Below are 16,770 nucleotides of genomic sequence, written 5' to 3'. Positions count from 1 at the left end.
CTCACGGGTGAGGCTCTATAGCAGCCTGTCAGTCAGAGAGCAGAGAACACGGCGCAAGGACAATGTGTTTCAATATATAGAGAGCTGAGATTGTTCTGGAATGTTTGATGTATAACACGTGGGGGTGTGTCACATGCAAACGCCTTTAAAAGGTGAATTCACATTTTTTTGTAAAATGTATAAAATGCCCCAGCCTCCAGAGGGTGAACGTGACATATGTGAATGTCAGTCAGTCACCAAGGCCACTGGTTCTGCTGTTCAGTGGTAAAGATGACAGGACCAATGGAGTCTCAATATACTTCTTTTTTTTTACTAATCTGATGTTTCACTGAAGAAACAATTTATCATCCACGATATTAAATACCTCGCTGGCACTTTATAGGTAGGAGCCTCTTTGAAAACACAGCTCTGTGTGAAGTTTTGTCTTTAAAAAGAAGAAGAAAAAAACTTTTAATCGCGATTAATGAATTTCAAAATGTGCGATTAATTAGTTAATTTTTTTAAATCGATTGACAGCCCTAATATATATATATTAGGGCTATGAAACGATTAAAATTTTTAATCGGGTTAATCACAGGTTTTTGTGGATTAATCATGATTAATCACATATTACCGATATTCTCGGTATATTTTGTGAGAACATAGAGATTTATGACAAAAGACGGATATATACATTGATCCATTCTTCTATACAATGGTGCTGCAACTCAGCAGTTATTTAGCAGTTTTCTTCCATATGGAACATTAATACATCTTCATCCTAAACAGAATGTTTAACCCTCCTGTTACCTTTCAGGTCAATTTGACCCCATTCAATGTTTAATGTCGGTGTTCTTTGGGGTCAATTTGACCCCAGGCTGTTTTTCACTGTCAAACATATAAGAAATATCAACTTTTTTATTTATTTAAAGGGCTATTTAGGTAGTCAACAAACAAACATAAAGTACCTCACACTTAAACTTGGGAAGCAATATTAATTCTAATAATTTTCTGGAGGTTTTAATTGCTGGGGTCAAATTGACCCCGAGGGTAAAATATGTTAGTAAATGTAAAGGTAACAGGAGGGTTAAACAGAGCATTTTTTCTGTTTGTCAACCATTAACTCCACCATGATACAATCTAAAGGCCTCTAGTCTTCCTCTAGCAGCTGCTGAGGCAAACTGACTGTGTGGGTTTTCTTCATGAACTGGGCCGTGATGAAAGGGACGGCGGGGACACCGCTGCAAAGCTGAAACCTCACCGGCCCGGACAGGTGGACAGATTGACAAGTGACTTTTGTTTTGCTCGGTCCCGATGCGCGCACGGAGCTATGTGGCGCGCGACGGAGATCGATAAGTGTTAACGCAACGCGAAGAGACAGAAATGACATGCTGCTGTGGAGATACGATCAACAACAGACGTTTAGTTTCATAAAAGAACAAAGACGTGCTCTAGAGAACATGTCAGGGGGCGGGCCAATCTCTTTAATGTCATGCGATCTACCGACACTACGCCGCGATCGACTGGCGGGTCGCGATCGACGTGTTGAGACCCTGATCTACAGGAAGTAAAAGTCGTAACAAGGTTTCCGGAGGTGAACCTGCGGAAGGATCATTACCGATGAACAGACCGTCTGCATGAGAGCGGACAGAGTTCAGATTGAAGTGGTGGATTGGAAGCTCATTTTGCAAGTTACTTTTTTTTCGTCCCGACGACCAACAACAGACGGATTGGAAGCTCATTCTGCGCATGCGTTAAATGCGTTTAAAAAAAAAAAACTAGTTAAACCTGTAATTTAATTAACTGAGTTAACGCGTTATTTTTCACAGCACTAATATATATATATTAGGGCTGGGCAACGATTACAATTTTTAATCGCGATTAATCGCATGATTTCCCTGATTAATCGCGATTAATCGCATTTGTATTAGCAAAATCCAATAATTAATTCAAAAGTAGTGTATAGCGCACTTCTATTTTAAATGTTCTGCCATATGAATGAAAGTACCATAACATGTGTTGTCCCTGTTAGAGTGAGACACCAGAAAACACTTTCAGTGCAGTTTGTCAATTCCTAGAACTTGACACTTATTTTAAATGTTCTGCCATATGAACTAAAGTGCCATAAAATCTGTCAGGACATTGTCCAACGCAGTGATGCAGAGACACTGTGACAGAACGCTGGAGACGCGAAGCAGGGACATGATCAAAGGCAGTCGTCTCACAGCAGCGATCATCTCTGGTGCTCTATCTGCTCAGTGTGGTGACTTTATTTGACACATTCCACTGCTGTGCAACTTCAGTAAAGTGTCAGCATCATGTGTCTCCTCTGTGTTCATCAGTCAGGGCATGTGAATGCAGCGCCCACTTCTCATCAACATAATGCTCAGTCACTCCGAGGTCATTGTGGTCACCGAGTGATGTCCAGTCGTCCCCATGAGAGCAGCAGCACGTTGTGAAGCTGTCGCTTTGCAGTCCTCTCCTTTCATCCAGCTCGTGTATTCTCCGTGTGATGTGTGTCTTGAGGGCGTCTCATACCTGCCGTCATTTGTTGATATCCTCAAAATGTTTCTCAGACCGACGTCTTCCACAATCCTAACCGGCCTGCAGTAGCTCTCCACTTCGCTGTGGCGTTGGTTCTCTTGGTTGATCTCCTCCCTGCAGCTCGTCTGCCGAAGCCTCGCTCCACTGTGTGTTTGGTTGTATGATTCGCTGCATCAACGGTGTGTTTAGCATTTAAATGATATTTAAGACTGGAAGTACTCCGGTGATAAGACAATTCATCTTGGCAGTATTACATATCACTTTGTTTCTGTCGACTCTGCCGTCTTTAAGAACTTTAAATTGAAAATGGCCATTTAAAATCTCCGTACTCTTCTCCATGTTTGTTAAACCGCGAATGACTTTCTTTTCTGGTTCCGCAGCAATCAGTAGCAGACTTTTACAAAATAAAAGCCTGTGAGCAACACACTTTTACAACAATAAAATAAATAATAAAACCTGCGTTAACGCGCGATAAAATAATTGTCGGCGTTAATTAATTGATGCGTTAACGCAAGATTAACGCGTTAACGTGCCCACCCCTAATATATATATATATATATACATATATATAAATATGTATATATATATGTATAAATGGATGTAAATGTATACCTATAAACATATATATATGTATCCATATGTATGTATATATATATATAAACATTTATATATATATATACATATATATATTTACATATATATATGTATATATATATAAACATATATATAAACATGTATATATATATGTATAAATGGATGTAAATGTATACCTATAAACATATATATGTATCCATATATATGTATATATATATATACATATATATATAAACATGGATATATATATATGTATAAATGGATGTAAATGTATACATATAAACATATATATGTATACATATGTATGTATATATATATATTAACATTTATATATATATATATATATGTATATATATATAAACATTTATATCTATATATGTACATATATATGTATATATAAACATTTATATATATATATATATATCATCGCTAAAGGACCAGGCGGTCCTCTGAATCCCCGCCCCCTCACCGTAGATCTTCTGGATGCCCTGCAGGTCGTCCAGAGGCAGCTTGAAGTTGTGCGTGTCCATGTACTGGTAGAAGGGAGCCATGATGGCGCTGGGGTGGTCGGAGTGCTCCAGGCCCAGAGCGTGGCCCAACTCGTGGACCGCCACCAGGAACAGGTCGTTACCTGGAGAGAGAGAGAGGGAGGGAGAGAGAGAGAGCTGAACCAGAATGCATCAGATTGATGGAGAAAGGGGGATGAAGAGTCACACACCGGGGTCTAAATTGTTGGTTCTGGCGCCCCCTGTGGACTAAAGTGGTAGTGGTGGTGCTGCTGCCCCCTGTGGACTAAAGTGGTAGTGTTGGTTCTGCTGCCCCCTGTGGACTAAAGTGGTAGTGTTGGTTCTGCTGCCCCCTGTGGACTAAAGTGGTAGTGTTGGTTCTGACGCCCCCTGTGGACTAAAGTGGTAGTGTTGGTTCTGGTGCCCCCTGTGGACTAAAGTGGTAGTGTTGGTTCTGCTGCCCCCTGTGGACTAAAGTGGTAATGTTGGTTCTGGCGCCCCCTGTGGACTAAAGTGGTAGTGTTGGTTCTGGTGCCCCCTGTGGACTAAAGTGGTAGTGTTGGTTCTGCTGCCCCCTGTGGACTAAAGTGGTAGTGTTGGTTCTCCTGCCCCCTGTCGACTAAAGTGGTAGCGTTGGTTCTGGTGCCCGCTCTGCACTAAAGTGGTACTGTTGCTTCTGCTACCACATGTGGTCTAGAGTGGTAGTGTTGGTTCTGCTGCCCCTGTGGACTAAAGTGGTAGTGTTGGTTCTGGTGCCCCTGTGGACTAAAGTGGTAGTGTTGGTTCTGCTGCCCCTGTGGACTAAAGTGGTAGTGTTGGTTCTGGTGCCCCTGTGGACTAAAGTGGTAGTGTTGGTTCTGCTGCCCCCTGTGGACTAAAGTGGTAATGTTGGTTCTGGCGCCCCCTGTGGACTAAAGTGGTAGTGTTGGTTCTGCTGCCCCCTGTGGACTAAAGTGGTAGTGTTGGTTCTGCTGCCCCCTGTGGACTAAAGTGGTAGTGTTGGTTCTGCTGCCCCCTGTGGACTAAAGTGGTAGTGTTGGTTCTGATGCCCCCTGTGGACTAAAGTGGTAGTGTTGGTTCTGGTGCCCCCTGTGGACTAAAGTGGTAATGTTGGTTCTGGCGCCCCCTGTGGACTAAAGTGGTAGTGTTGGTTCTGGTGCCCCCTGTGGACTAAAGTGGTAGTGTTGGTTCTGGTGCCCCCTGTGGACTAAAGTGGTAGTGTTGGTTCTGACGCCCCCTGTGGACTAAAGTGGGAGTGTTGGTTCTGGTGCCCCCTGTGGACTAAAGTGGTAGTGTTGGTTCTGGCGCCCCCTGTGGACTAAAGTGGTAGTGTTGGTTCTGGCGCCCCCTGTGGACTAAAGTGGTAGTGGTGGTTCTGCTGCCCCCTGTGGACTAAAGTGGTAATGTTGGTTCTGGCGCCCCCTGTGGACTAAAGTGGTAGTGTTGGTTCTGCTGCCCCCTGTGGACTAAAGTGGTAGTGTTGGTTCTGCTGCCCCCTGTGGACTAAAGTGGTAGTGTTGGTTCTGGTGCCCCCTGTGGACTAAAGTGGTAGTGTTGGTTCTGGCGCCCCCTGTGGACTAAAGTGGTAGTGGTGGTTCTGCTGCCCCCTGTGGACTAAAGTGGTAGTGTTGGTTCTGGTGCCCCCTGTGGACTAAAGTGGTAGTGTTGGTTCTGCTGCCCCTGTGGACTAAAGTGGTAGTGTTGGTTCTGGCGCCCCTGTGGACTAAAGTGGTAGTGTTGGTTCTGCTGCCCCTGTGGACTAAAGTGGTAGTGTTGGTTCTGGCGCCCCTGTGGACTAAAGTGGTAGTGTTGGTTCTGCTGCCCCTGTGGACTAAAGTGGTAGTGTTGGTTCTGGCGCCCCTGTGGACTAAAGTGGTAGTGTTGGTTCTGGCCCCCTGTGGACTAAAGAGGTACTGTTGGTTCTGCTGCCCCTGTGGACTAAAGTGGTAGTGTTGGTTCTGCTGCTCCCTGTGGACTAAAGTGGTAGTGTTGGTTCTGCTGCCCCCTGTGAACTAAAGTGGTAGTGTTGGTTCTGCCCCCTGTGGACTAAAGTGGTAGTGTTGGTTCTGCTGCTCCCTGTGGACTAAAGTGGTAGTGTTGGTTCTGCTGCCCCTGTGGACTAAAGTGGTAGTGTTGGTTCTGGTGCCCCTGTTGACTAAAGTGGTAGTGTTGGTTCTGCTGCCCCCTGTGGACTAAAGTGGTAGTGTTGGTTCTGGTGCCCCCTGTGGACTAAAGTGGTAGTGTTGGTTCTGCTGCCTCCTGTGGACTAAAGTGGTAATGTTGGTTCTGGCGCCCCCTGTGGACTAAAGTGGTAGTGTTGGTTCTGGTGCCCCCTGTGGACTAAAGTGGTAGTGTTGGTTCTGCCCCCTGTGGACTAAAGTGGTAGTGTTGGTTCTGCTGCCCCCTGTGGACTAAAGTGGTAGTGTTGGTTCTGGTGCCCCCTGTGGACTAAAGTGGTAGTGTTGGTTCTGCTGCCCCCTGTGGACTAAAGTGGTAGTGTTGGTTCTGCTGCCCCTGTGGACTAAAGTGGTAGTGTTGGTTCTGGTGCCCCTGTGGACTAAAGTGGTAGTGTTGGTTCTGCTGCCCCTGTGGACTAAAGTGGTAGTGTTGGTTCTGGTGCCCCCTGTGGACTAAAGTGGTAGTGTTGGTTCTGCTGCCTCCTGTGGACTAAAGTGGTAATGTTGGTTCTGGCGACCCCTGTGGACTAAAGTGGTAGTGTTGGTTCTGACGCCCCCTGTGGACTAAAGTGGTAGTGTTGGTTCTGCTGCCCCCTGTGGACTAAAGTGGTAGTGTTGGTTCTGCTGCCCCCTGTGGACTAAAGTGGTAGTGTTGGTTCTGATGCCCCCTGTGGACTAAAGTGGTAGTGTTGGTTCTGGTGCCCCCTGTGGACTAAAGTGGTAATGTTGGTTCTGGCGCCCCCTGTGGACTAAAGTGGTAGTGTTGGTTCTGGTGCCCCCTGTGGACTAAAGTGGTAGTGTTGGTTCTGGTGCCCTGTGGACTAAAGTGGTAGTGTTGGTTCTGACGCCCCTGTGGACTAAAGTGGGAGTGTTGGTTCTGGTGCCCCTGTGGACTAAAGTGGTAGTGTTGGTTCTGGCGCCCCTGTGGACTAAAGTGGTAGTGTTGGTTCTGCTGCCCCTGTGGACTAAAGTGGTAGTGTTGGTTCTGCTGCCCCTGTGGACTAAAGTGGTAGTGTTGGTTCTGCCCCTGTGGACTAAAGTGGTAGTGTTGGTTCAGCTGGCCCCTGTGGACTAAAGTGGTAGTGTTGGTTCTGGTGCCCCCTGTGGACTAAAGTGGTAGTGTTGGTTCTGGCCCCCTGTGGACTAAAGTGGTAGTGGTGGTTCTGCTGCCCCCTGTGGACTAAAGTGGTAGTGTTGGTTCTGGTGCCCCCTGTGGACTAAAGTGGTAGTGTTGGTTCTGCTGCCCCCTGTGGACTAAAGTGGTAGTGTTGGTTCTGGCGCCCCCTGTGGACTAAAGTGGTAGTGTTGGTTCTGCTGCCCCCTGTGGACTAAAGTGGTAGTGTTGGTTCTGGTGCCCCCTGTGGACTAAAGTGGTAGTGTTGGTTCTGCTGCCCCCTGTGGACTAAAGTGGTAGTGTTGGTGGTCTAGTGGTCTAAACCTAACTGCTGATGGTTTAGAGCTCTGAGATAGGCCACACCCCCTTCCCGCCCCTCACCGTCGTGGTTGGCGTTGCCCAGCGTCCACGGCTCGTCCGAGTCGAAGTGGGTGTCGCCCCCGATGCCGGCGCCGGGGAAGTAGGCGTGCGCCAGGAAACCGCCCTCCCCGTCGAACGGAGAGCTGTCGCCATGGAAACCCGAGGCGAAGAAGATCATGATGTCCGCCTCCTTCCCGTCATTCTTGATCTCCGCGTACGGGACCTCCTGCTGAGGGAACTTGAACTCAGTCGCCTCATCAATACAACTTATCTTTCAGAATAAGAGGTTTTTATATTTGTAATCTTAGAATTAAATCAACTGGATGTTTATTGGTGTAAATATTGATATCAACACAGAGTCCAGACTGAGAAGCTCAAACTGGACCAGAAGGCCGGAGTGGATTCAATAAGCCAAGCGCTGACACAATAATAATAATACATAATAATAAAAAATAATTATAATAATATATCACAATAATACATAATAATATATCACAAGAATACATAATAATACACAAAAATACATATTAATAAAAAATACTAATAACAAACAACAATCATACATAATAATACATAATCGTAGTAATAATAATACATAATAATAGTCGTAATAATAATAGTAATAATATATCATAATAAAACATAATAATGAAACACAATAATACATATGAATAATAAATAATAATAACAAATTATAATCATACATAATATTTATACATATTAATAATAGTAATAATAATAATACATAATAATATTATTAAAAATAATAATAATAGTAATAATAATAATACATAATAATAATATTATTTAAAATAATAATAGTAATAATAATGATACAAGTCTGCAGTGAGACTGAGGATGTGACCTCTGACCTGGAAGGTGAGCGGCGTGACCGTCTGCCACACGTTGAAGGCGTGTCGGATCGCTCTCTGCGTGTCCTTCTCTCCCACTTTGGGTGTGAAGTTTGAGATGCTGCAGAGGAAAAACAACAACAACAACAACAGAGCATTGAGAAACGTCCGTAATAACCACAGTGGAGGCCGATATCAACGTTCCTACATCTACCAGCATCAGGGAGGAGGGAGGAGGGAGGACAGATGGAGTGATTATCAGAAGCAGAGAAGAGAGGCTGGAAAACAAAATGAGCGACTCCTCTGGTTGTATAGAAGTCTATGCATCATGTGTTAAAGCTGCATTCTCTTTCCTGACCACCAGGGGGCGACTCCTCTGGTTGTATAGAAGTCTATGCTTCATGTGTTAAAGCTGCATTCTCTCTCCTGACCACCAGGGGGCGACTCCTCTGGTTGTATAGAAGTCTATGCTTCATGTGTAAAAGCTGCATTCTCTCTCCTGACCACCAGGGGGCTCCTCTGGTTGTATAGAAGTCTATGCTTCATGTGTTAAAGCTGCATTCTCTCTCCTGACCACCAGGGGGCGACTCATCTGGTTGTATAGAAGTCTATGCTTCATGTGTAAAAGCTGCATTCTCTCTCCTGACCACCAGGGGGCTCCTCTGGTTGTATAGAAGTCTATGCTTCATGTGTTAAAGCTGCATTCTCTCTCCTGACCACCAGGGGGCGACTCCTCTGGTTGTATAGAAGTCTATGCTTCATGTGTTAAAGCTGCATTCTCTCTCCTGACCACCAGGGGGCTCCTCTGGTTGTAGAGAAGTCTATGCTTCATGTGTTAAAGCTGCATCCCAGCTAACATCTGCAGTCTCCCGGGGAGCAAAGCCTTCTGGGAGTTGAAGTCCTCCTTCTCTTCTTCTGCTTTACGGTCGTTAGACTTCTTCAGAATTACACAGATAACATTCTGAATAATTTCATAATAGAGCATTATGTCTTCGTAGGAGGTCGGTGTGTGTCTGTGTGTGTGTCTGTGTGTGTGTCTGTGTGTGTGTCTGTCTGTGTGTGTGTCTGTGTGTGTGTCTGTGTGTGTGTGCCAGACAGCTAGGGAGCAGTTGTCTGATTTGAGTAAATGATGTGGAACGTTATGGCATTGAGGCCAAAACACACAGATGGTATTCTATCACACACACACACACCAGGCATGAAAACGGGTCAGGGGTGAAAAAGGTGAGAAGGATGGGGGGGGGGGGGGGGGGGAACGTTGTATGATAATCTATAGGTCCTCCATTCTGACACCAAGTCAGTGATCGGCCCTATAATACCATAATAATAGTAATTTTTGTTGTTGCCGTGAACAAGTCTTCAAGACTTGTGCTCTGCTGAGCCTCGAGTCTGTTCCTTGAGTCTGTTCCTCGAGTCTGTTCCTTGAGTCTGTTCCATGAGTCTGTTCCTCGAGTCTGTTCCATGATTCTGTTCCATGAGTCTGGTCCTTGAGTCTGTTCCTGGAGTCTGTTCCTTGAGTCTGGTCCATGAGTCTGTTCCTTGAGTCTGTTCCATGAGTCTGTTCCTCGAGTCTGTTCCTCGAGTCTGTTCCTCGAGTCTGTTCCTCGAGTCTGTTCCTCGAGTCTGTTCCTCGAGTCTGGTCCTCGAGTCTGTTCCTCGAGTCTGTTCCTTGAGTCTGTTCCTCGAGTCTGTTCCTCGAGTCTGTTCCATGAGTCTGTTCCTCGAGTCTGTTCCTCGAGTCTGTTCCATGAGTCTGTTCCTTGAGTCTGTTCCTTGAGTCTGTTCCTTGAGTCTGTTCCTTGAGTCTGTTCCATGAGTCTGTTCCTTGAGTCTGTTCCTTGAGTCTGTTCCATGAGTCTGTTCCTTGAGTCTGTTCCATGAGTCTGTTCCTTGAGTCTGTTCCTTGAGTCTGTTCCTTGAGTCTGTTCCTTGAGTCTGTTCCATGAGTCTGTTCCTCGAGTCTGTTCCTCGAGTCTGTTCCTCGAGTCTGGTCCTTGAGTCTGTTCCTTGAGTCTGTTCCTTGAGTCTGGTCCTTGAGTCTGGTCCTCGAGTCTGTTCCTCGAGTCTGTTCCTGGAGTCTGTTCCTTGAGTCTGTTCCATGAGTCTGTTCCTTGAGTCTGTTCCTCGAGTCTGTTCCTCGAGTCTGGTCCTTGAGTCTGGTCCTTGAGTCTGGCCCTTGAGTCTGTTCCTCGAGTCTGGTCCTTGAGTCTGGTCCTCGAGTCTGGTCCTCGAGTCTGGTCCATGAGTCTGTTCCTTGAGTCTGTTCCTTGAGTCTGGTCCTTGAGTCTGGTCCTCGAGTCTGGTCCTTGAGTCTGGTCCTTGAGTCTGTTCCTTGAGTCTGTTCCATGAGTCTGTTCCATGAGTCTGGTCCTTGAGTCTGTTCCTTGAGTCTGGTCCTTGAGTCTGTTCCTTGAGTCTGTTCCTTGAATCTGTTCCTTGAGTCTGGTCCTTGAGTCTGGTCCTTGAGTCTGTTCCATGAGTCTGTTCCTTGAGTCTGTTCCTTGAATCTGTTCTGCCTCATGATCTTCTATACCATACCTGCCATAAATATCATGATACTGATACAATACCACAAAAACAGTATACCATAAATAAGACACTGGTATATTTATCTATAATAGTAATAAATAAAATATCTGTATGGTTCACTTTTTACCAACTTTTTCAACACTTAACAAATGTCAGTAATATTAGTTTTAGCCGACAAGATATGAATGAAACTACATGGAGCCGTCAGAGCATTGATGATCCACTATGAGGCCGTTAGTCTCTGACCAGATGATACACAGTTCATCAGGATGAGCAGCTGGAGTTACACAACTTTACACACTGTCACGCTGCACGGTGTAGCGATGCTAACAAAGTACCCGTACGTTAAGAGCGATGTGATTTAGTGTAACGGAGTTAGAAATACATTCTGTTATTTCTTGTTTTCAATGTATTGTATTTTATTTTTGTTTGTTGTTCAACGATATTGTTGAGTGTTTGTGAATTTTATTTTAATGAGCCATTTTTATTTAGCGTTATTTTTAAAATTCTGTTTCCTGCGGAAATTGCTTTCCATCTGTTGCACTTCCTGCTCCTGAGTCCGTCTCTCCCTCACAATGATTTCATATTGCTGAGGGTGAGTCGAGTGGAAAATTATGTTGCACTGTTTTGGCTCTATTCTTTAATGGAAAGTAACCGTTTATGTTACACACGTTAACGGTCGCTGATACGATCACGGTGTCCAGCTGTTGTGTGATTTGAACGGTCAAAGTAAACGTTTTGTGACGGTCTCATTGAGCCACTTTGGCGCCGTTTGTCTGGCCACATCCGGTCGCCCTGACGTATGTTTTCCTTGTCTAAATGTTGTTTTGTTTGTATAGGAAGTGCAAAGATGGACCAGAAGGCAATAAGTGTTTTCTGTTGTCTTCTGCAGGTATTTGTTTCCCTTTTGTTCAATGTTGGAATTTTTGTTGTTTCTGTTGAAATTACTTTAGCTCATGCAGTTATTTGTTTTGTCCATTGGGGGTCGCTGTTTCCCCCTTGTATGTTACATGTTTTTGATAATTGTTGTTATTTGTATTTAGTGTGGTCCTGCCTTCCATACACAATGGTTTTGTATTGCAGAGGGAAGTGCAAAGATGGACCAGAAGGCAATAAGTGTTTTCTGTTGTCTTCTGCAGCATAAATAAATGCTGGGAAAATCTATCATCGGAGTCGACTTCTTCTATGCCGTTTCACATCCGTTACATTAGCATATCTTTAGTGTCAATACTTCATCAAGAGAGCGATCAGAGCGCACTACAGGGACAGAGGAGGACTTTCTCCAGACGTCTCCTCACGCTCCGCTGCCACAAGGACAGATACAGGAGAACCTGCCGACGGCTATGAGGCTCTACAACAGATCACCTCTTGCCAGATCCTAGTGCAATAATAACTTAATATTTACACTATGTTGATCTGCACTTCACACATTTCATTTATTTACACTACACACATACACACACATTTCATTTACACTACACACATACACACACTTTGCACACTGTCTATATTTAATATTTTAATATTTAATTAAATTTTACACTGCAGTCATTAGTATTGTATTATATTTGTGTATGCATATATGTTGTGTATATATATACATATATATTTTATTTTGTATTTTATATTTTACTTTGTATACTTTGCACAGTCATTGTATTATATTTGTTTGTGTGTGTGTATATATATATACATATACGTTTCATTTTATATACATATATATACTTCATTTTCTATTTTATATTTTACTTGTATACATCTTTATCTTTCATCCCTGTTTTTTATATTTTATATTTTATTCTCGTGTGTTTAGTTTATTGGTGCTGCTACCGTGACGACAAATTTCCGCTTGGGGGATTAATAAAGTACATATCTATCTATCACGCGCTGCTCCGCTCCGTTAAATGCTGTCTGCATGCGCAGCGCTCACAGCGAGTGGCAGCAGCAGCAGCAGCACGCCCCCCCCCCTCCAGCAGACAAGGGAAACGTTATGTGGCCCTCTCAGGAAAAAGTTTGGGGACCCCTGGGCAAGAGGGACATATCTATCCAGGATGCTTTATTTTCATTGGTTGCTGGATTAAATCTTACCCAGATACAACAGATACGTTTTTTCTGATTGGCTATTGTGTCGCCCATTTCTTTTTTTTGATTGGCTGATAAGTGGCACCTCACAGCAGAACTCCAGGGGAGCGCTTGATTCCTCCACGGTGAGGGCAGCGCGGCTCATGTTGGCGCGCTGCGGCACATTAAAACATTAAATAGCCGAGAGTTTTTTTCAGCGTGAGAAATACGATGTGTGGCGGGAGTGCGTGACGTAAGACCGAAATGCGTGAGTCTCACGCTCAATGCGTGACACTTGAGCCCTGCTGTCCTAACGAGTGTAGTTCGAAGGCTCGGCGATAGGGGGCGCTGCAGCGGACAGAAGACGACACCGACAGCTGATAGCAGCTGAAACACGAGGAGGTGCTTCTGAGGGGGAACCGGATCGGACCGGATCGGACCGGATCCCCCGCCGTGGGCTCAGGGTGTCTACAGGAATAAACAAGTGAAATTTAAGACTTTTTAAGAACACGTTTAAATACAATTTAAGACCTAACTTGTGATGGAAATACAAATCAAAAGTGTAAATATACATTAATCTAAACACAGTTTGTTCAAAATGAACAGTATGGTGTAATGCGAAAGGATAACACAACAATGTCATTGCTGTTGTAAATTATATTTATTAATACAACATTTTCAGAACATTTAGGTCCCATGAACAAATGCTTATAACATCAAGTAAATATATTTTAAAAAATACGAGCAACATATTAGTACCTTTTGAACAAAAAAATCGATAAAATAACATAAATAACAATTCCAGCTGCTTTTAAAATGCAAATGCATTTACATAATAGAATGTATGTGTGTGTGAGTTAGTTATCATGTCTCTATGTGATGGGTGTGTGTCACAGGTTCATACGTCTCCTCCTGAGCTTTTGTGAATATACTAGGAAAACAATCCTTTTCAAACTGTATTAATATAAAAACTTCCAGTTGACATTTGGTCCATTCTCCTGGAAAAAAGAAAGAAAAGGCAGACATTAGCCATACAACAGGCAACACATCTCTTCATGACACCACTTCAGATTAATGTCAGACTGGATCAATATGAATGTAGGAGCCATTTCTATAAGTTATTTTAATGCTTGTATTTATTTATATTTTCTGAGAATTTGTGCCCTCTACAGGTCGAAAGGCCAATAAATAGGAGCGTGACCTGGGGGAGGGGCGGCTGACTGGGAGCACACAGCTTTTGATCTTGCTGTCTGATTATGTTGCTGGAGGAAAGGCCTCGCTGCTTTTTTGTGCTCTGAAACTTTGTTTATTGATTTATTTTCTACCCACAAGTGGTACCATCCATTTTGTTAATAAACCAACCACTTGGAACTGTACTTGGACCGCTTTGGATTTCATTTATTTCACAACACAAGCGTCAAAGAACCCCCAGTCACCGCCAACAAACGTGACTAACAAATGGACACTCAGGATAAATGGTCACGATAATGAATGAAAACTATTTTTACAAATTAAGCAACGTGAGCCAACCCTTGAGCCTAGTGAACACTATGTAGACATATTGACAGGTAAACACCACTCTACTACCATTATAAAACTATTTGTGTTAGTCTAATTAATGTGTAGTGCGCCTATGCATAGCTGTTATTAACTTGACACACGAGTAAAGCTTAACTATATGAAACACAGACTCATATACAAGAGGTTAGTTAATACATATATTTATGGCAGACTTACTTTGAGATGCTGAAGTCGGTCCTGGTGTCACGGCCCATGAGCTCCAGAGGATCCTGACGGGACCGGGTCACTGAACCGAGAGCACATGAAGTCCAGCTGTCTGCTCGCGGTGGTCTGGTCCAGAGTCTCATGGTGGTCTGGTCCAGAGTCTCATGGTGGTCTGGAGTCTCGTAGAGTCTCGTGGTGGTCTGGTCCAGAGTCTCGTGGTGGTCTGGTTCAGAGTCTCATGGTGGTCTGGTTCAGAGTCTCGTGGTGGTCTGGTCCAGAGTCTCGCGGTGGTCTGGTCCAGAGTCTCATGGTGGTCTGGTCCAGAGTCTCATGGTGGTCTGGTCCAGAGTCTCATGGTGGTCTGGTCCAGAGTCTCATGGTGGTCTGGTCCAGAGTCTCATGGTGGTCTGGTCCAGAGTCTCGTGGTGGTCTGGTCCAGAGTCTCATGGTGGTCTGGTCCAGAGTCTCATGGTGGTCTGGTCCAGAGTCTCGTGGTGGTCTGGTTCAGAGTCTCATGGTGGTCTGGTCCAGAGTCTCGCGGTGGTCTGGTTCAGAGTCTCACGGTGGTCTGGTCCAGAGTCTCGTGGTGGTCTGGTCCAGAGTCTCGTGGTGGTCTGGTCCAGAGTCTCATGGTGGTCTGGTTCAGTCTCATGGTGGTCTGGTCCAGAGTCTCGCAGTGGTCTGGTTCAGAGTCTCACGGTGGTCTGGTCCAGAGTCTCGTGGTGGTCTGGTCCAGAGTCTCGTGGTGGTCTGGTCCAGAGTCTCGCGGTGGTCTGGTCCAGAGTCTCATGGTGGTCTGGTCCAGAGTCTCATGGTGGTCTGGTCCAGAGTCTCATGGTGGTCTGGTCCAGAGTCTCGTGGTGGTCTGGTCCAGAGTCTCATGGTGGTCTGGTCCAGAGTCTCATGGTGGTCTGGTCCAGAGTCTCATGGTGGTCTGGTTCAGGGTCTCATGGTGGTCTGGTCCAGAGTCTCGTGGTGGTCTGGTCCAGAGTCTCGTGGTGGTCTGGTCCAGAGTCTCATGGTGGTCTGGTTCAGGGTCTCATGGTGGTCTGGTCCAGAGTCTCATGGTGGTCTGGTCCAGAGTCTCATGGTGGTCTGGTCCAGAGTCTCGTGGTGGTCTGGTCCAGAGTCTCGTGGTGGTCTGGTCCAGAGTCTCATGGTGGTCTGGTCCAGAGTCTCGTGGTGGTCTGGTTCAGGGTCTCATGGTGGTCTGGTTCAGAGTCTCATGGTGGTCTGGTTCAGGGTCTCATGGTGGTCTGGTTCAGAGTCTCGTGGTGGTCTGGTCCAGAGTCTCGTGGAACAGAATGAAGAACGCACCGCCCTGTTGGTCTTCGGTGATGAGCTCTTTGTTGCACGGCGCTGGATTTCCTCCGGTGACCTCCAGCGTTGTAGCGTTGACGTCGTTGCTGGCGGCGGAGCAGCAGCTAGCCCATGGCTGCTGGCGGCCTCGCTAGTCTCTGTGCTTCTTGCTCTGCTCGTGAGATTCCACCGCTGGAAAGTCTCCCGACAACGCAGCTTCAGAAGCATTTCACCGACCGTGACCAGAAACACTCGTTCTTTTCAAGCCGTTGTTGAACTTGCATCCCCCATGTTTTCTAAACTAGCCGATGCTTCACGTTGTAGGGGATGGGACCGAATACGCGGGCCCCTTTAAGAGAAGGGGGCCCGGTGACACCAGAGACACCGCAGAGCGACCGGAGCAAAATATGAGACCTGGCGGAACAGATCGCCTCATATTCACAGTGACATGACACCCACAAAATTTAAGACCAATCCAATCTGAATTTAAGACAATTTAAGACTTTTTAAGGCCTTATTTTTAGGAAAAGCAATTTAAGACTTTTTAAGGACCCGCGGACACCCTGTCAACGCAGAACAGCCTGAGATGCCTTCAGGGTCTCGTGGGAGTGCCGTAATTTACATTAGAGCTGGGAAGCTGTGAGTCGGCTGGTGGAAATGGAGTCTGTGAAAAGAGAGACCAGTTCCTGACTGTTGGTGGTCTAGTGGTCTAACCCTGACTGTTGGTGGTCTAGTGGTCTAACCTGACTGTTGGTGGTCTAGTGGTCTAGACCTGACTGTTGGTGGTCTAGTGGTCTAACCCTGACTGTTGGTGGTCTAGTGGTCTAACCCTGACTGTTGGTGGTCTAGTGGTCTAATCCTGACTGTTGGTGGTCTAGTGGTCTAACCCTGACTGTTGGTGGTCTAGTGGTCTAGACCTGACTGTTGGTGGTCTAGTGGTCTAACCCTGACTGTTGGTGGTCTAGTGGTCTAACCCTGACTGTTGGTGGTCTAGTGGTCTAACCCTGACTGTTGGTGGTCTAGTGGTCTAA

At 45.4% G+C, this 16,770-nt stretch overlaps 1 protein-coding gene across 3 annotated transcripts in view; it reads right to left on the bottom strand.

The window, feature by feature from the left end:
• The window catches only part of mmp24 (matrix metallopeptidase 24), a 45,233-nt gene that overhangs the window by 23,340 nt on the left and 5,123 nt on the right, over positions 1-16,770 (bottom strand). For 2 of the 3 annotated variants that reach the window (XM_056437253.1, XM_056437255.1), the window contains 3 exons: positions 8,147-8,246; positions 7,296-7,503; positions 3,587-3,748 (listed from right to left, as the gene is read on the bottom strand). In XM_056437253.1, coding sequence (XP_056293228.1) covers positions 3,587-3,748; positions 7,296-7,503; positions 8,147-8,246 — 470 coding nt within the window. The remainder of the gene's footprint in view (positions 1-3,586; positions 3,749-7,295; positions 7,504-8,146; positions 8,247-16,770) is intronic. The other variant, XM_056437254.1, reaches the window with a different exon arrangement.

Source organism: Pseudoliparis swirei, chromosome 18 (assembly GCF_029220125.1).
Source record: "Pseudoliparis swirei isolate HS2019 ecotype Mariana Trench chromosome 18, NWPU_hadal_v1, whole genome shotgun sequence".
Classification (NCBI taxonomy): Eukaryota; Metazoa; Chordata; class Actinopteri; order Perciformes; family Liparidae; genus Pseudoliparis; species Pseudoliparis swirei.
Note: the sequence above shows the minus strand (reverse complement) of the source record. Positions and strands in the feature narration are given on the sequence as shown.